Below are 19,163 nucleotides of genomic sequence, written 5' to 3' on the forward strand. Positions count from 1 at the left end.
GGCGAGCAGGAAGGGCAGGTGCACTCACTTGATATGCTGGAGCCTGTGGTTTCCAGACAGTGCCGTGGCAACGCATATCGCCCCGCCCATCCCCAGGGAATTCTCTTGAAGACTAAGTGGAGAAGAGATGGAGACACACGGTGAGCCATCAGGGCAGAAGGAAACACCCGGGGAAGCAACACTGCATTGTCTGGGGGCAGTAACCCAGGCAGATGTATCGACAAGTGCCATGGCAACGCCAGGTGGGAGTTGACCCTGGAGACAGGTGTCTACAAGTGGCCAGATTGTCCCACCCAAGTGCGATGGAGGATGTAAGACCATAAATGCAGATGTGAGTGACTTCTGACTGAAGCTAAGCAGACTCAACAAACCCAGCTGCAGTGGAATGTGGACTATAATAAGTCTGATTATATTCAGGAGGAAGTAGCTGCAGAGGAAATCAGAAGCATTTTATCCCATCGAGGAGGACACAGCAGAGAACTCTGCTGCTCCAGGATGCAGGTAAGGCCCTCCAGCCACTTACTTGAGTCTCCGGAGACTTGAGTTTACCTTCAGAGCATTTGCCAGGGCTTTGGCTCCAGACACCCCGATGGCATTTCCTCTTAAGCTGTGGGGAAAGACAGGAAGCCTAAGGCATGGGTACAGGATGAGAGGTGATCCTGACCCCTCTGCAGGTGGGCTTGGGGCTACTTGGTAGAGGAAACAAGGACTTCAGCAGTCACAGGAGACCAGGACTCTGCCTTCCTCACTCCAGGGCAGCAGGGCAGAGCTGGCTGTGGGAAGCAGGGCACACAGGAAGGGGCATGGCTGGCCCAGCCAGGTGGGTTGTTGGAGCCTTCCTCCTCTTCCACTCCAAACAGAAAAGCAGGGCTGAGATAAGAGAGGCAGCCCTCCATCCGGGCAGGTCCCCAGTGCCCCCAGCAAGGGCAGGAATTCTGAGGACATGCCTGAGCCTCAGAGCTGTAGCCTCACCCCAGGACTTTGGATCTGCCCAGAGAACAAGATCAGCCACCCCGGGACCCGTAAACTGGGCCTCTAGATGTGTTCAGCCTGGCAAGGCCAACCCGGAGAGGAGGGCAAATGATAGCGACTCCCAGGAAAAGGCATGAAGTGGGGCTGGGAAGCTGGTACACTTGTGCCGAAATGAAGATCACTAGGATGATTTGTGAGTTACCTGTAAACTTTGTCCCCATATCTATTCATTAAGGATTCATTGTTTTTTGGGGGGGCTGAAGACCATAGCTGGAGACTGGAATACTTACTCAAGAATCTCCAAGGTTCTGTTCACAGCCAAGGCTTCCCCTAGCACCTGAGCACCCGGAGCACCAATGGAGGCCACCTGGAGACTGGGGTGGGGAGGGTGCCGTCAATGTGGGCCGGCTGGGCTCACCTCCCTCCACACACTCCGTTCCCTTTCACTACCCCTTGATTCAGGGTGGAAAGTGGAGAAACAGCACTGAGAATGGTTGGCCAGCGCTGTGTCTAGGCACTCCATCTCCTATCTACACTGTTGCCTAAGACAGAAATCTGGATGCTAAGGATACAAGAAATAGAGGCTATCCCTGGAAGGGCTCGGGGAGAACGCTCCTTGCACCTCCTCATTACTACTATCTAGGTGTTTGAGCCCCCAGTTGCTAATGTAATATTTCCTATAATAATACTAGGAAAATCAAATACACCTTCCTTGACTTGTAAACAAAAATAACGTCTAGGTCAGGTGTGTGGGCGCATACCTGTAATCCCAGCATTTTGGGAGGCTGAGGTGGGCAGATCACCTAAAGTCAGGATTTTAAGACCAGCCTGGCCAACATGGTGAAACCCCGTCTCTACTGATAATACAAAAATTAGGCTGGGTGTGGTGGCGCACGCCTGTAATCCCAACTACTTGGGAGGCTGAGGCTCGAGAATCACTTGAACCCAGGAGGTGGAGGTTACAGTTAGCTGAGATTGCGCCACTACACTCCAGCCTGGGCGGCAGGGCAAGAGTCTTGTCTTGAGAGGAAAAAAAAAATCCTCTAACATGAAAGGATGGTGAAGGGGCCGGCTACCTGACTGCTGCGCACATCTAGGACTTACTAGAGAGCAGTGAGGGCTGTGTTGACCTTCAGCGCATGGGCCACCGCACACGCTCCGTCATCCCCGATGGCGTTCTCCTGTAAACTGGACACAGAGTGTGACCCCTTTGGGTGCATGGGGCACACGGAGCATTCTAGCAAGGCCCTGCCACGCTTGGACCTGCCAGGTTTAACTGACTACACACACCATAGACATAGACTCCCAGGGTTTGCCTGGGGATAACTGCCCTTCTTCTACAGGCCCTGCAGCCCGCTGCCTCATACTAAGCACACAGAAGGGTCTGGGGGCCTGCATGAGTCTGAATCGCCAGAGGCAAGCAGGAAATGGGACACATAGAGTGACTGTCAGTAGGGGCTTGGGACCCAAAAAGGGTTGCATTTCACAGCCAACCAGAAAATGAACTTAAAGCCCTGAATCCCTGAGCCATTCTTGTTTGTCTTCTTTTCTCTTGAGACAGGGTCTCACTCTGCCACCCAGGCTGGAATGCAGTGGTGATATCACAGCTCACTGCAGCCTCAACCTCCCAGGCTCAAGCGATCCTCCTACCTCAGCCTCCCAAGGAGACTAAAATACTTAAATAGAGACTGGAACTACAGGCACATGCCACCATGCCTGGCTAATATTTTTATTCTTCTGTAGAGATGGGGTCTCACTATGTTGCCCAGGCTGGTCCTGAACTCCTGGGCTCAAGCGGTCTTCCCACCTTGGCATCCCAAATTGCTGGCATTATAGGCAGGAGCCACCATGCCCGACCTCCTTGGCCATTCTTGCTAATTAGGGTTTTGTGTCATTTTTCCCCCTTCTAAATTGGAGGGAACTAGCAGGCCCTGGTGCAATGAGTGACTGAGTTTAGCTCAGGTGCACATTGATACATTCAAGGCGTTCATTATGTTTGCGTTCATTATTTTAATAGACATTTGAGTGTGGCCGGGCACGTGGCTCCTGCCTTTAATCCCAGCACTTTGGGAGGCTGATATGGGTGGATCACTTGAGGTCAGGAGTTCGAGATCAGCCTGGCCAACATGGTAGAACCCCGTCTCTACTAAAAATACACAAATTAGCCGGGAGTGGTGGAGGGCATCTGTAGTCCCAGCTACTGGGGAAGCTGAGGCAGGAGAATCACTTGAACCCAGGAGGCAGAGGTTGCAGTGAGCCGAGATCGTGTCACTGCACTCCAGCCTGGGCGACAGAGTTAGACTCCGTCTCAAAAAATTAAAATAAAATAAAAAAGACAACATTTCAGTGCGTCTCCTGTGCTAGGGGTTGTATAAGGCAGTGGACCTGAGTCCCCTTCTCGAAGCTCAGGTGGGAAGACATGATTAAATGAACAGGTACAACAGGCCAAGTGCAGGCTGCAGGGAAAAGCAAGCAGTGTCTCCCACCCCAGGGTGTCCGCAGAAGGCTCCCCAGAAGAAACAAGTCAAAACCCAAACCCAAAGTGGGGAGTGTGCCTGGCTCAGCTAAGGAACCCAAATGAATTGAGTTCCTGGGGAAGTGAGAAATGACTCCAGGGAGGGACAAATGAAGCAGATTTTAGGGGCCCCAGAAGCCACCCTGAGGGGCTGTGTGTACTTTACTTTGCAGGCCCTGAGCAGCCATTCAAGGATGGCACCAAAGATGGAACAGAGCTGCTTTGGAAAGGTCTCTAGCCAGCAGTGTGAGAGGATGGACTGAGGTGGAGGCTGCCACAGGGATGGAGGTGAGTGGTGCCGACGGCCTGGGTGGGGGCAGTGGACGCAAAGGGAATCGAGTGGGTGGCAGGGACACAGAGGGGACTGACCCAACAGGACTTGACAGTGAATAGGAAGCAGGAGGTGGGCAGGCACAGTGGCTCACACCTGTAATCCTAGGACTTTGGGAGGCCAAGGTGGGAGGATCGCTTGAGCCCAGGAGTTCAAGATCAGCCTGGGCAACATAGTGAGGCCCCATCTCTTAAAAAAAAATTGTAAATATTATTTTAAAAAATAAGTTACATGCTGGATGTGGTGGTTCATGCCTGTAATCCCAGCACTTTGGGAGGCCAAGGTGGAAGGATCACTTAAAGGTCGGGAGTTCGAGACCAGCCTGACCAACATAGTGAAACCCTGTCTCTATTTAAAAAAACAAAAAAACAAAAAAACAAAAAAACGCCAGGCGTGGTGTTGGACACCTGTAGTCCCAGCTACTCGGGAGGCTAAGGCAGGAGAATCGCTTGGACCCAGGAGGCAGAGGTTGCAGTGAGCTGAGATCATGCCTCTGCACTCCAGCCTGGGCAACAGAGTGAGACTCCATCTCAAAAATAAAGTAAAACAAAAATTATAGAAAAGGAAGTGGGAGGTGAGAGTGAAGTCCTTGTTTCTAGCTTGCACAGTTGGTTCCATTCACAAGATGGGGAACCAAGAAGCAGGTTTTTGGGAGAGAGAATGCAGGGACCCCGCACCCCAGCAAGACCCTGAGGGGGGGTGCAGAGGGAGTGTGGACGTGCCAGTCTGGGGCTCAGGAGAGAGGCCTGGGACATGGACATGGGAGTCGTTAGGACTTTAAAGATCACTGGAGCCCAGGGAAAGAAGAGCTCCAGGAAAAGAGGTGCCAGGCAAGGGAAGATGACATGGGACAGATCCCTGAGGAGCCCTGCGCTGAAGAGCCAAACAGAAGAAAAGAGGACAAGGCCCAGCTAGAGGGGACATCCTGGAAGCTGAAGGAGAAGAAATGGTCAAGGAGAAAGACCGATGAGGCTCCAAGGGTTAAACCTAGAGTTCCCTCACGCCCCAGAGACTCCACTCCCAGGTATATCCACCCAGGAGAAGGAAAGCTCACGTCCACACGGAAACTGTGCACAAAGGTCCACAGCAGCGCCGTTCCTAACAGCCAAATAGGAACAACCCAATGTCCATCAGCTGATAAATGGAGAAATAAAACCTGTATACTCATACAATGGATATCATTCAACCTTACAAAGGAACTATGTACTGAGACAGGCTACAATGTGGATGAACCTTGAAAATCTGACACCAAATGAAAGACGCCAGCGGCAAAAGGCCATGTGTCGTATGATTCCATTTTTGGCCATGTCGCACAATTCCATTTATATGCAGTGTCCAGGGTAGGAAGATCATGGAGACGGTAGATTAGTGGTTGCCAGGGTTGGGGGAAAGGGAGAATGGGTAGTGAGTGCTAACGGGGACAGTGGTTCGTTTTGGGGTGATAGAAATGTTGTAAAATTGATTGTGATGGTTGCATCACTGAATACACTAGAAACCAGTGAACTGTATACTAAGCGGGCAGATCTTCTGGCGTGAAGATTATATCTCAATAAAGCTGTCATATGTATATGTGTGTGTGTGTGTATATATATATATGTGTGTACGTATATGTGTGTATATATGTGTGTGTGTGTGTATATATATATATTTTGAGACAGAGTCTTGCTCTGCCACCCAGGCTGCAGTGCAGTGACGTGATCTCTGCTCACTGCAACCTGTGCCTCCCAAATTCAAGCGTTTCTCCTGCCTCGGCCTCCCAAGTAGCTGGGATTACAGGCATGTGCCACCATGCCTGACTAATTTTTGTATTTATAGTAGAGATGGGGTTTCCTCATGTTGGCCAGGCTTGCCTTAAACTCCCGACACCTCAGATGATCCACATGCCTCAGCCTCTCAAAGTGCTGGGATTACAGACGTGAGCCAACGCACCCGTCCAATATATTTAAAAGGCAGACAAGGACTGAAACGTGCCCACTGGCCTTAGGGAAGAGGAGGCTGTGTGCCAAGGGTCACTGGATTGAGCCTCTCCCTGGTGGGTACCAGCAGGTTCACCTGTCCCCGACAGCCCCCACCCTGCAGCCCCTGGGCAGGCCAACTTACTCTAAGCTGGTGAGGCTCCTGTTGAGCTGTAGTGCTTGTCCCAGGGCCTGGGCAGCGCCGGCCTGGATGAAATTCCACTGCAGGCTGGGCAGACACAGACACATGTGACTATGTGACTATGTGGCCCTGGGACAGAGCCAAGGAGGCTCTGATGGCAGGGGGTGGAATCCCTGCAGGATGTGGCAGGAGAATTCCTGCAACCCCTGCCCAGGCTTAGTTCTCAGAGGGTCACGTGTACTCCCTGGTGAACCGTGGCCAGAGGGCTGGGGAATAAGCAAGGAAAGACGCCTCCAAATGAAGCATGGGCGCCTGGAGGCCCAGCTGTGACCACCTCTTAACACATGTCTGTCTGTGGGTCAGGAGAGCACAGGATGGGGCACAGTCTGCTGGCAGCAGTCTAGCCTGGGCAGCCCCTGAGACCTTTGCAAGGGGTGTCCCCACACCAGGCTTGGCCTGTATATCATTGGTTTGGGTGGAGCCCAGCAGCTCTGCAGAAGGGGGACAGGGCAGGGTGGAGAGCTGCAGACTCACTGAAGGGAGGTGAGGGTGCGGTTTTCTCTCACTGCCACTGCGATGGCCTGGGCACCCTGGTCGTGGAGGAGGTTGGCTGTCAGGCTAGGAGAAAGGGAACAGGAGCAAGTGAGCGGGGGCCTGGCTGTGAAGCCTCCGGTCCTTGGTCACCAGGGATTCCAGGGCTCAATGCCAGGTCACACAGCCAGGACGTGGGGGAGCTTCCTGGGGATACGCTGCCCAATGGCATGATCGCATCCTCATCCATCCCCACCAGGTGAGGCAGATGATGTCATACCAGCCTCACCCTCATGCAATTTACACTATGAGAGTGGGGGACTTGCCACCTGATGCCAGGTAACCTGGCTGCACCCTCCCCAGCCAGCTCCTTCTCCAACCCTGTGATGCAGCGAGGGTGCCCGTCAGCCCAGGCTTGGTGTGGGTGTGGTCATGGCATGAACAGCCTGTGGAGTCACAGGCCCCCACCACGTACTCCAGGTTCTTCAGGGTGCTATTGGTGCAGAGGGCATGAGCGATGGCCTGGCCTCCCTCGGGACTGATGGAGTTTTCTCTAAGGCTGAAAAAAAAGGGAAGACCTGAGCTTCTGACCGGGCAGATGAGGCATCTGGCAGAGCCAAGCCCAGATGTTTAGGCTTCTGGAAGCCCAAGAAACTGTAGGCAGGGGACCTAGGGTTCTGCACAGTCTGGGCTGAGGTGTGAAGGAGCCAATGCCAGCGAGCCAGTGCTGGGCCAGCCAGGCGCCCCCGCTTTAGGACCATCCACAGTCCAGGGAGAGGATAGGATGACAGGGCCCCAGAGGTGCGAGGGGACAGGTGGCTCAGCGTGCATCTGGGAAGGGAGCAGCAGCTGTCCCCTGCACCCCAAGAAATCAGGAAGAGGGCCAGGCTGCCAGGAAGGCTTCCCCAGCAATAGATATCCCTGAGACAGGCTTCCCAGTGCCAAGTCCCTGCAGACAGGTGCCCGGTCAAAGAAACGCCATGTTTGGAGACGGTGGCCGGGACTTACCTGAGGCTGAGGAGGGTCTGGTTGGTGCAGAGGGCCCCCATCAGTGCTGCCACTCCTGCGTCACTGATGGAATTGCTCTGCAGACTGCGGACAGAGAAGGAGGCACCCTGGGTGTGGCTGTCGCAGGACCCAGAGGGAGCTGCACTGTCCAGTCTGGGACAGCAGGCACTGGGTTCAACAGGGAGTTAGGGGCTCCAGGGACAGTGGCAGCCACACTGCTCCTCTCCTCATCTCTCTTTCCTTGCCCATCCCCTCACCTAGTCCCTGCCAGGTGAGGGCAGGTGGGTTTAGCGCAACAAACCCCCAAATTTAGACCCTGCCTTGATGTGGGTGTCCCCAGACAGCCTCAGAGCAGGGTGTGTTGGGTCTGCAGCCCCCAGAGGGAGTGGTGCAGCAGGCTGCGCAAGTGTAGCTGCAGCGCTGAGCTCTCCTGCCGCCACCAAAGCTGCTACAGCTGACTCCCTCTCTAGCCACCCATGCTGGCTTCTCAAGGACACTTGGAGCTCATCATTCCAAACACTCCAGACTCCACCCCAGCCCCCACTGTCTAGGGAAATGGAGCTAGTGGGGCAGGGGGCACTGAGGGCAGTGTGTACCCAGGGTTGATGTTGGCAGGGAAATGGCCCTGGGGGACAGCCATATTTCAGGACTGCCAGCCCACCATCTACTGGAAAGAGAACGCAGGGGGACTCGTCACCCTGGCAGGGGTCAGATGGACTCACTCCAGGCTCTCCAGGCCCTGGTTCACCTTCAGAGCCTCGGCCAGGGCCTTGGAACCTCCATCACCAATACTATTACTGGAGAGCCTGCAAGAGAAGGGATATGGATGAGCCAGCCTCCGGGAGTTGCCGGGCAGGGCTGGGCGGAGGGATCAGGGTCAGGGAAGCCCTCATGGGAGGGCTGGCTCTGTTGTCTCAAGGATGGCCAGTGCACAGTTTGTTCTGCCTGAGGCCTGTTGACTGTAGTCTCTGCATGTGACCACCTGTTGCCTGTAAGAAATCAGGATAGCAAAGTCCCTCATGACTCCCTGGCAAGAAGAGTCAACCCTTCAGTGATAAGTATTTTAGGGGGTTTTGTGAAGATGGTCAGGAAATGTTTTCTTCTGCCAGGTGGGAAGATAGTAAATGTGAGCCCGAGAAGGTTGGGGTTCACCCAGTCCTGGGAGTCTCCATTCTCCTCAGTTAGTGCTTTTGGAGTCCAAAGTCAGCTAACCAGCACCCACACATCCATCAGTCTATCCATCCACTCACCCATCAATTTATCTACTTACCCACCCACTCATTCATAAATCCATCCATCCAGTCATTCATCCATCCATCTACCTACCCACCTGCCCACTTACCCATTCATCTGTCCACTCATCCATCCACCCACCCATCAGTCCGCTCACCTATCATTTCATCTGTCCATCCACTCATCCACCCATCCATCCATTTGTCTATTCATCCATCCATCTATCCATCTATCCACTCACCCATTCATCCACTCATTCATTCAACCATCCATCTATCCACTGACCTGTCCATTTATCCACTTACCCATTTATCTATCCACTCACCCATTCACCCATCCATCCATTCATGTACCCATCCACCTATCTACCCATCCATCTCTACCCACCCATCCACCTACCTATTCACCCATTCAACCATCCATTTATCTACTCATCTACCCATTCATCCACATACCCACCCATCCATCCATCCCTCCATCTACCCACTCACCCATTCATCCACTCATTTATTCAACCATCCATCCATCCATTCACCCATCCACCAAACTGCCCATCAATTCATCCTTTCATCCAGTCATCCGCCCATCCATCCATCCATCCATCTATCTACTCATCCATCCATCCATCCATTTATTCAACCGTCCATCCCTTCATTCAACCATCCATCCATTCATTCAACCATCCATCTATCCATCCATCCATTCACTCATTCATTCAACCATCCATCCATCCATCCATCAATCAATCCATCAATCCACTCAACCATCCATCCATCCATTCATCCACTCATCCATTTATCCATTCATTCATCCACCCCCCACACATCCATCCACCCACCCATCTATCCATCCACCCACCCACCCACCCAGCCATCCATCCACCCATCCATCCATTCACCCATCCCTCAGTCCACTCACCCATCAATTCATTTATCCATGCACTCATCCACCCATCCATCCACTCATCCATCCATCCATCCACCCATCCACTCAGCCATTCATCCACTCATTCATTCAACCATCCATCCATCCATTCGCCTGTCCATCAATCCACTCATCCATCCATCCACTCATTCATTTATCGATTCATTCACCCGTTCACCCATCCATCCATCCATCCATCTACCTACCTACCCATCCACCCCTACCCACCCATCCATCCATCCACCCACCCGTACACCCATTTAACCATCCATCCATCTATCCACTCACTCATCTGTCAGTCCACTTATCCATCCATCCATCCACTCATCAGTGTATCCATTCATTCACCCATTCATTCACCCATTCATCCATCCATCCATCCATCCATCCATCCATCCATTTACCCAGCCACCCTTCCACCTACCCACCCATCCATCCATCCACCCATTCATCCATCTATTCACCCATCCATCCATCCATCCATCCATTCATCCATCCATCCTCAGGCTCACAAATATTTGTGCTGGGTTGGGCATTGTGTTGGACTGAGGATACTAGTGTGGGCCTTTCATATATCTCACATGAGCTCTTTCAGACTCCTGTTCTGCTTCAAGGCATCTGCCATCCGCTGGGCTCCCATGGGCCCGATGCTGTTCTTCTGCAGGCTGTGGGAGAAAAGAGAGGGGTCCTTTAGAAAGGCTGGTCACAGTCATTCCCAGACCAACGTTCAAGGTCAGGGACAACTAGTGTGCCCTCTTCATTTACTGGAGCAGGCGGGGAGGGGGTTCTCCAGATAGGTCTTTGGATTATTGCCTAAGTGATAATGGACCGACATTATGATGAGGGAGAGTAAGGGGTCAGAACAGCTGAACCTCCCTTGCAAGGGGTAGAAAGCAGAGATCAGATTATCAGCTGATAATGCCCAACAACCTCCCAAGTGGGGAACTCCATGGACAAGTCTCTCTGGTGCCTCACCCGCCAGTCTGCCTCCCATCTAGACCAGCAGGCTGCCTCCCACCCCAAGAAACCTCCCTAGGGGCCGGGTACAGTGGCTCACACCTGTAATCCCAGCACTTTGGGAGGCCAAGGTGGGCGGATCACGAGGTCAACAGATCGAGACTATCTTGGCCAACATGGTGAAACTCCGTCTCTACTAAAAATACAAAAATTAGTGGGGCGTGATGGCGTGCACCTGTAGTGCCAGCAACTTGGGAGGCTGAGGCAGGAGAATCACTTGAACCAGGGAGGCAGAGGTTGCAGTGAGACGAGATTCACCTCTATTGCCAGCACTCCAGCCGGCAATAGAGGGAGACTCCGTCTCAAAAAAAAAAAAAAAAAAAAAAAAAAAGAAAGAAAGAAAAAAAAAAAGAAAAAAAGAAAAAAAAAAGAAACCTCCCTAGGGACACCCTGGCTTAGGTTCCTCTTCTGAAAAAGCTACTTCCTCTTGTACTAAATCTGGTGGAGGGAGACAGCACAGGAGAAACCCTGTCCTCATCCTACAAGGACAGACAGACAGGACCCCTCCTGTGTGAGGCTAAATACAAATCTTAAAAAATGTAATTTTCCCTGGTTCCAAAAAGGAAAGAGACTCCGCACCACCCCCATTTTCTTAGAGCATTTCCTGAGAAAAACTTGAGGTTGCACATGCTACCTCTGTCCCTTTAAGATGTATGTAAATCTTTTTAAAAGCAAAATCAGCCTCTGGCCAGTTTCACAGCCTGGGAATGTCTTTTATAAGGGTTTGGAGCCATCTCTTTGAAATGTAAACATTAAGGAAGATAGAATCCCTCTTTCCCTGCCTACGTGAGAATTAGGCTAGGCATCTGGCTTGAAGCTCCAAAGTACCTGCATGTCAAAAAGATAAAAGAAGCTTTACTTTTCCTTTGGATAAAGGCAATTAGGGACCACAAATGGCCACTCCAATTATCCGGTGTATTTAGGATAAACGGCAAATGGTGCTGCCTGACCCTCTTGCCTGAGGACATCTGCTTGGCTCTAGAAAAGCGAGCTTTCTGTCTTTACACTCTCATTGGTGGGTTGCCCTGATGCACTGTACAGTCACTTTAATGTTTATCCACTAATTGTTGTATTCTTTCCTACATTTGTGGGTTGGTAGGAGGTATTTTATTTTATATTTTATATTTTAATTTTATTTTTTGAGACAGAGTCTTGCTGTCGCCCAGGCTGGAGTGCAGTGGCACAGTCTCAGCTCTGCCTCCTGGGTTCAAGCGATTCTCTCAACTTAGCCTCCCAAGTAGCTGGGACTACAGCCTTGCACCACCTCGCCTAGTTATTTATTTTTATTTTTATTTTCATTTTTTAAATAGAGACGGTGTTTCACTAGTTTGGCCTGGCTGATCTCAAACTCCTGACCTCAAGTGATCTGCCTGCCTTGGCCTCCTAAAGTACTGGGATTACAGGCATGAGTCCCTGCACGCAGTCTGGAGGTTTCATTTTTAATTATTTCCCCAACACCTGCTCTCTTGAAAAGCAGTGGGCATCAGGTTTTCCAGAGGCCATCCAGATGTGTCAGAAGGCCTCAGGTCCTAGCCCCATTCATTCTTCCTAGCGGGTAATAGGCAGAGAGGCCCTTGGAGTAGGAGGGAGAAGGGAGAGAAGGAGGGGAGAGGAGAGGAGAGAGGAGACGTGTCCACTCACTGCAGCACGGAAAGGGTCCGGTTGGAGGCTAAGGCCTCAGCCATGGACCTGGCCCCATCATCCCTGACGGTGTTGCCTTGGAGGCTGCAGAGACAAGAAGAGGCGCATCACTGATGGAACAGAAGCTGGAACCCAGTGGCCTGAACCGTCTCTGCAGTGGGGGCACCTCTATGGAGCAAGGGGTTCTGACCACTCTGTGCCCTCACTGCCCACCATGCAGGGAGAGCAGTCGACCCTTTGCACCACTGCCTGGAGCTTAGGTTTTTCTTTGGGTTGCTAAGCATTTGCCTGCCAGCTGGGAACAAGCTCTCTGAATAACCACAACAGGGTCATCAATCATCCTCATTACAGCTGAAAGACACAGGATCCAAGTGTTGGTGAGAATATGGAGAAACTGCAACACTGCTGATGGGAATGCAAAAAGGTCCGCTCTCTGTGGAACATGGTCTGGCAGGTCCTTAAAAGGTTAAACATGGGTTGACCATGTGACTCAGCAATTCCATTCCTAGGTATATACTCAAAAGAATTGAAAACAGGCACCGAAAGTCTTATTCACCAGTTTTCACAGCAGCGTTATTCATATAACCAAAAGGTGGAGACAACCCAAATGGCCGTCATTGGGTGAATGGATCAACACATCATGGTCTGTCCATCCCACAGAATATGATTCAGCCTTAAAATGGAGGGAAGAGGCTGGGTGCAGTGGCTCACACCTGTAATCCCAGCACTTTGGGATACCAAGGTGGGTGGATCACTTGAGGTCAGCAGTTCGAGACCAGCCTGGCCAACATGGTGAAACCCCATCTCTACTAAAAATACAAAAATTAGCTGGGTGTGGTAGCACATGCCTGTAATCCCAGTTACTCAGGAGACTGAGACAGGAGACACGCTTGAACCCAGGAGGCAGAGGTTGCAGTGAGCTAAGAACATGCCACTGCACTCCAGGCTGGGTGACAGAGTGAGACTCTGTCTTAAAAAAAAAAAAAAAAGAAAAAAGAAAAAAAAAGTTAAAATAAAATGGAAGGAAGCATTGACACATGGTACCACACAGAAGAAGCTTAAAAACATCATGCTCAATGAAGAAAGCCGGCCACCAAAGGCTGGACTATATAAATCTATTTACATGAAATGTCCAGTATAGGTAAATCCTTAGAAATGGGAAGCAGATTGGTGATTGCAAGGGGCTGGGGAAAGGGGAGAATGGGAAGTGACTGCTTGTGGGTATGCGATCTCCTTCGGGGTGATGAAAATATTCTGAACTGGACAGATGTGATGGTGGCACAACATTGTGAATGTGCTAAATGTCACTGAACTGTACACTTGAAAACAGTCAGGTGTTTTTAGATGGAGTCTCACTCCATCTAACCCAGGCTGGAGTGCAGTGGCACGATCCGCCTCCCAGGCTCAACTCAACCTCAGCCTCCTGAGTAGCTAGGACCACAGGCACCTGCCACCATGCCCGGCTAACTTTTTGAACTTTTTTTTTTTTTTTTTTTTTTTTTTTTTTTTTAGTAGAGATGAGGTTTTACCATGTTGGCCAGGCTGGTCTCGAACTCCCAACCTCAAGTGATCCACCCGCTTTGGCCTCCCAAAGTGCTGGGATTACAGGCGTCAGCCTCTGGGACCCGCCTAAAACAGTCAATTTTATGGTACATGAATTTCACCCTAATAAAAATAAATAAATAAATGAAAACACAGAACAGAAAAGCGGTACCCACTCAACTAATGATAGATACAACCACAGGCTCTTAAAAGAGATACAACGGGCTGGGCTCAGTGACTCATGCCTGTAATCCCAGCACTTTGGGAGGCCAAGGCAGGCAGATGGCTTGAGTGCAGGAGCTCAAGACCAGCCTGGCCAACATGGTGAAACCTCGTCTCTACTGAAAATACAAAAAAATTAACCGGGCTTGGTGGCAGGCGCTTATAATCCCAGATACTTGGAAGGCTGAGGCAGGAGAATCGCTTAAACTTGGGAGGCAGAGGTTGCAGCGAGCCAAGATCGCGCCACTGCACTCAAGCCTGGATGACAAAGAAAGACTCTGTTTCAAAAGAAAAAGAGAGAGAGACATAACAAACCACATCACACATCTGCCCCTGCTTGGGCCACACACACAAGCTCAAAGTCTAGGGAAGAGCTGGAGCCTGGAAACTTGTTTAGGGCACAAGATCCCCAGAACCCAGTGGGATGGAAGCCAGTATCCCATGCCTGCCATCTTTGTTTGCTTGTTTTGAGACGGAGTTTCACTCTGTCAGTCACACAGGCTGGAGTGTAGTGGCGCGATCCTGGCTTACTGCAACCTCTGCTTCCCAGGCTCAAGCGATTCTCCTACCTTAGCCTCCCAAGTTGCTGGGATTACAGGCACCTGCCAACACGCCAGCTAATTTTTGTATTTTAGTAGAGATGGTGTTTTGCCACGTTGGCCAGGCTGCTGTCAAACTCCTGACCTCAAGCAATCCACCTGTCTCAGCCTCCCAAAGGGTTGGGATTACAGGTGTGAGCCACTACACCCGGCCCCATGCCTGCCTTCGTGAATCACCTCCCATTCTCATAGTTAGTGCCTGAGGAGAGGGTTTTCTGGGCCCTCTCTTGGGGTCACAATACAGGGAGCAGGTGACACACACCTCAGAGAGGTCAGGGTGCGGTTGATCTTCAGAGCATCTGCCAGCGCCTTGGCCCCTTGTGGTCCAATGGAGTTAGCGCGGAGGCTGAAGGAGGAAGAGAGAAAGAGACGCCTCCTTCATCTGTCTCCCAGGGAGGGAAGGGGAAACAAACTGCACTGACCTTGAAATTCGTGATCCTCTAAGTGAATGTATGAGGGCTTAGGATCTCATGTTTGGTGGAACCGGGGCAGAGATCCTTATATGAACAAGGAAGGAGTTTCCCCAAGACTGTCCCAGTTGTTGGGGGAAAGAAAGCAGGACCTGATGGACTAGTGGGCTTGGGCCAAATGTAGAGATGAGAATGATGGCCCCAGATATAGGGCCAAACATCTGGTGTGTCCCTGGCTGGAGACCAGCAACTGAGGAGCCATGGTTCTGCCCGGCTGTCCTTCCGTCCCACCAGGAAGCATGTGCGCTAAGGTATGGCCTCCCTGTGTCTTATTCCCACAGGAGTCTTAGAAGCTACTCCAAATGAAGTATGGGTGTTATATCCAGATGCTACCCAGGGGCTGAATCATGGGAATCAGGGACGAACAGACAGGTAAGACCCCAGTCATTTCCTAGGAGGGAAGGGGACTTCATGAGGTGCCTCACAACTCTTCTGGTTCCAATGGCAAAAGTTCGGCCTTGGTTGTCCTACTTACTCCAGAGAGGTCAGACTTCTGTTGACCAGGAGGGATCTGGCCAGAGCTTTGGCCCCTTTGTTACTGATCTGGTTCTCTGCCAAGCTGCCCAAGGAAAGGGAGAGGAGTGGTTATTTTGGGCATGCACATCTCATGGCCTCTTCCTCAACACCGTGCCCATGATTATTCCTGTAGGCCTCCCCACATCATCAGGGTCTGGACACAGCTGGAGATGAGGTGACCCCTGGAGCAGAATGCCAGGTACAGCAGAGCCCCTGAGCCTGGGCAGCATAGGGCCAGAGTAGGAGGACAGACTCTCACCATGGCAAAGGGTCCCTGAAAAAAGTTTAACCAGAATCCAGCACAACAGCTTCTACACAAACAGCACAGCAAAGAAAATGGAAATCTCAGAAGCCTAACATGCAAATGGCAGCCAGTGGTGTGCTGGTAAACTGGCTCCCAGAAAAACAAAATTTCAAAAACTGGGCTGTGCATGGTGGCTCATGCTTATACAATCCTAGCACTTTGGGAGGCCAAGGTGGGAGCATCACTTGAAACCAGGAGTTTGAGACCAGCCTGGGCAACATAGGAAGATCTTGTCTTTACAAAAAAAAACATAAAAATTAGCCAGATGTGGTGGCACACCTGTAGTCCAAGCTACTTAGGAGGCTGAGGAGGGAGGATTTAGCCCAGGAGGTAGAGGCTGCAATGAGTCATGATCAATGACATCACTGCGCTCCAGCCTAAGCGACAGAGTGAGACCATGTCTCAAAACAACAACAACAAAACAAAAAGCAAATGCAGAAACAAATGCTACCAAACTGATTTGTAGCATTTGCCAATTTCCATGGTATAAATACTCCCACCAACACCAAGTTCAAGCACCTCCAGCTTGCAAAATTCCTGAAAAATTTAACAATCAGCTCGTGAACTGGTACAAATGAATTTAGGCACACTACTGATCCTAGCCTCTTTTCTAGTGCAAAATGGCAAATAGTAGAGTTATTTAAAATTAGCTTTAAAATTTAAAAAAAAAAAAAAAAAAAAAAGCACGTCTTGATCTGCCTTGAGAGCATGGTTCTGGGAATATGGTGAAGGATCAACTCAATGTTGCTTCATGTTTCCAGTAGCAGAAATAGTAGCTGTCTAGGCTCTTTGCAGTTTGTAGGCATTCAGCCCCATGGGGTATAGTAGTTCAGTTAGAATCCCCAGGCTGGTGCTCTTCTTTTTCTTTTTTCAGACAGGATCTCATTCTGTCACCCAGGCTGGAGTGCAGTGGCACGATCATGGCTCACTGTAACCTCAAACTCCCGAGCTCAAGAATCCTCCCACTTCAGCCTCCCAAGTAGCTGGGACCAGAGGTGCATGCTACCACACCTGGCTAGTTTTTTAATTTTTTGCAGAGACAGGTTTTTACTATGTTGCCCAGGCTGGTTTCAAACTCCTGGGCCCAAACGATCCTCCTGTCTTGGCCTCCCAAAGTGCTGGAATTACAGGCATGAGCCACCGTACCCGGCCTCGTACTTTTCAAGCTATATTCAAGCAAACTGTTCACTGGAATAAAGTCTCTTTTCTCTAAATTCCTTTTCAGAGAACTTCAATTCAATTCACAGCATTTGTCCAGGACACCTCTATATAAATGTTCTCAAATTCTAAAGTGCTTCCATCCCCCGGGACTTTATGGTATTTTATAAGTTGTATTTAACTTATAGTTGAAATAGAGATGTGGCACTGAGGATCAACTACAGAGAGGTAAAGAACAGCATGTGGCCAGAGAAGAGATTTTTGACTTCATTCAGAATAATTTACTTTTATTTTTATTTTTAGTAAAGATGGCATCTTGCCGTATGTTTCCCAGGTTAGTGTTGAACTCCTAGCCTCAGAGAATCCCCCCACCTTCCAGATTGCTAGAATTATAGGAAAGAGCCACTGTGCCTGGTCCCCGAATAATTTCTGAGCACTACCTAGCCTCCTTAAACAAAACTAAAACTTGGCTATTTTGTCATGTGCTAAAAATGCTGGGGGCTCTCACAAAGGAAAAAAAGTATTAATAATGAGAATTTGTCATTCTTTTTCTTTTCTTTTCTCCTTCTTTTTTTTTTTTTTTTTGTGAGACGGAGTCTTGCTCTGTCACCCAGGCTGGAGTGCAGTGGTGCGATCTTGGCTCACTGCAACCTCTGCCTCCCGGACTCAAGCAATTCTCCTGCCTTAGCCTCCTGAGTAGCAGGGATTACACACACCCACTACCACGCCCTGCTAATTTTTGTATTTTTAGTAGAGACAGAGTTTTGCCAGTTTGACCAGGCTGGTCTCGAACTCCTGACCTCAAGTGATTCACCAGCCTCAGTCTCCCAAAAGGCTGGGATTAAAGGCGTGAGCCACCGCCCCTGGCCTAGATACACTTCTAACTCCATTTTTACCCTCTTTAGGCACAGAAATGACTTGTTCAAACTCACACAGAGCCTACACCTCTAACCACACTCCCCAGTGATTTATTTTTGTTCCTGAATCAGTCTAAATTGCCATTAACTCAGATAAAGATTATTTCAGCCGGGCGTGGTGGCTCACATCTGTAATCCCAGTACTTTGGGAGGCCGAGGCGGGTGGATCATGAGGTCAGGAGATCGAGACCATCCTGGCTAACACGGTGAAAACCCATCTCCACTAAAAACACAAAAAAAATAACTGGGCGAGGTGGCGGGCACCTGTAGTTGCAGTTACTCGGGAAACTGAGGCAGGAGAATGGTGTGAACCCGGGAGGCGGAGCTTGCAGTGAGCCGAGATGGCACCACTGCACTCCAGCCTGGGCGACAGAGCAAGACTCTGTCTCAAGAAAAAAAAAAACAAAAAAGATTATTTCAGAACCCAGAGGCTTGTATGAGAATGAAGAATTACCCTTGGGTGCGGTGGCTCACACCTGTAATCCCCGCACTTTGGGAGGCTGAGGCGGATGGATCACTTGAGGTCAGGAGTTTGAAACCAGCTTGGCCAATATAGTGAAACTCTGTCTCTACTAAAAATACAAAAATTAGCTGGGCGTGGTGGTAGGTGCCTGTAGTTCCAGCTACTTGGGAGGCTGAGACAGGAGAATGGCTTGAACCTGAGAGGTGGAGCTTGCAATGAGCCAAGATCGTGTCACTGCACTCCAGCCTGGGCAACAGAGTGAGACTCTGTCTAAAAAAAAAAAAAAAAAAAAAAATTTCCCCTGGGGTTCTCTTCTCTAAACTCACCTCCCTAGGTCTCCAACAGCCACCCTTAGAGGATCAATCACATCGATTCAACCACAAACCCTGGGTGTGTGTAGTTTCTCAGATCCAGGAATGTTACTCCAGGAGAGATTTCATAAGTTCACATTCAGCATGTGAACTTTTGTCTAATTACAAGATGCAGGGTTTTTTGTTTGTTTTGCTTTTTGAGACACAGTCTCGCTCTGTTGCCCAGGCTGGAGTGCAGTGGCGCGATCTCAGCTCACTGCAAGCTCCACCTCCCAGGTTCACGCCATTCTCCTGCCTCAGCTTCCTGAGTAGCTGGGACTATAGGCGCCCGCCACCACGCCCGGCTAATTTTTAGTAGAGACGAGGTTTCACCGTGTTAGCCAGGATGGTCT

General features: G+C 50.4%; 1 protein-coding gene and 1 long non-coding RNA gene across 6 annotated transcripts in view; one reads left to right on the top strand and one right to left on the bottom strand.

Annotated features, from left to right (window-relative positions):
• NLRC3 (NLR family CARD domain containing 3) overlaps positions 1–19,163 on the bottom strand; it is a 39,344-nt gene that overhangs the window by 3,123 nt on the left and 17,058 nt on the right. For 4 of the 5 annotated variants that reach the window (XM_073015113.1, XM_037989918.2, XM_037989919.2 and 1 more), the window contains 13 exons: positions 15,578–15,661; positions 14,895–14,978; positions 12,270–12,353; positions 10,193–10,276; positions 8,177–8,260; positions 7,455–7,538; positions 6,922–7,005; positions 6,450–6,533; positions 5,919–6,002; positions 2,077–2,160; positions 1,263–1,346; positions 524–607; positions 29–112 (listed from right to left, as the gene is read on the bottom strand). In XM_073015113.1, the coding sequence (XP_072871214.1) occupies positions 29–112; positions 524–607; positions 1,263–1,346; positions 2,077–2,160; positions 5,919–6,002; positions 6,450–6,533; positions 6,922–7,005; positions 7,455–7,538; positions 8,177–8,260; positions 10,193–10,276; positions 12,270–12,353; positions 14,895–14,978; positions 15,578–15,661 (1,092 nt within the window). The remainder of the gene's footprint in view (positions 1–28; positions 113–523; positions 608–1,262; positions 1,347–2,076; positions 2,161–5,918; positions 6,003–6,449; positions 6,534–6,921; positions 7,006–7,454; positions 7,539–8,176; positions 8,261–10,192; positions 10,277–12,269; positions 12,354–14,894; positions 14,979–15,577; positions 15,662–19,163) is intronic. The other variant, XM_073015115.1, reaches the window with a different exon arrangement.
• Positions 32–15,558, top strand: LOC103227537 (uncharacterized). The gene is made up of 3 exons (XR_495192.3): positions 32–501; positions 3,661–3,775; positions 15,384–15,558. It is a non-coding gene; the product is annotated as an uncharacterized lncRNA (long non-coding RNA).

The sequence above is a fragment of the Chlorocebus sabaeus genome, chromosome 5, assembly GCF_047675955.1.
Source record: "Chlorocebus sabaeus isolate Y175 chromosome 5, mChlSab1.0.hap1, whole genome shotgun sequence".
NCBI classification, from domain to species: domain Eukaryota; kingdom Metazoa; phylum Chordata; class Mammalia; order Primates; family Cercopithecidae; genus Chlorocebus; species Chlorocebus sabaeus.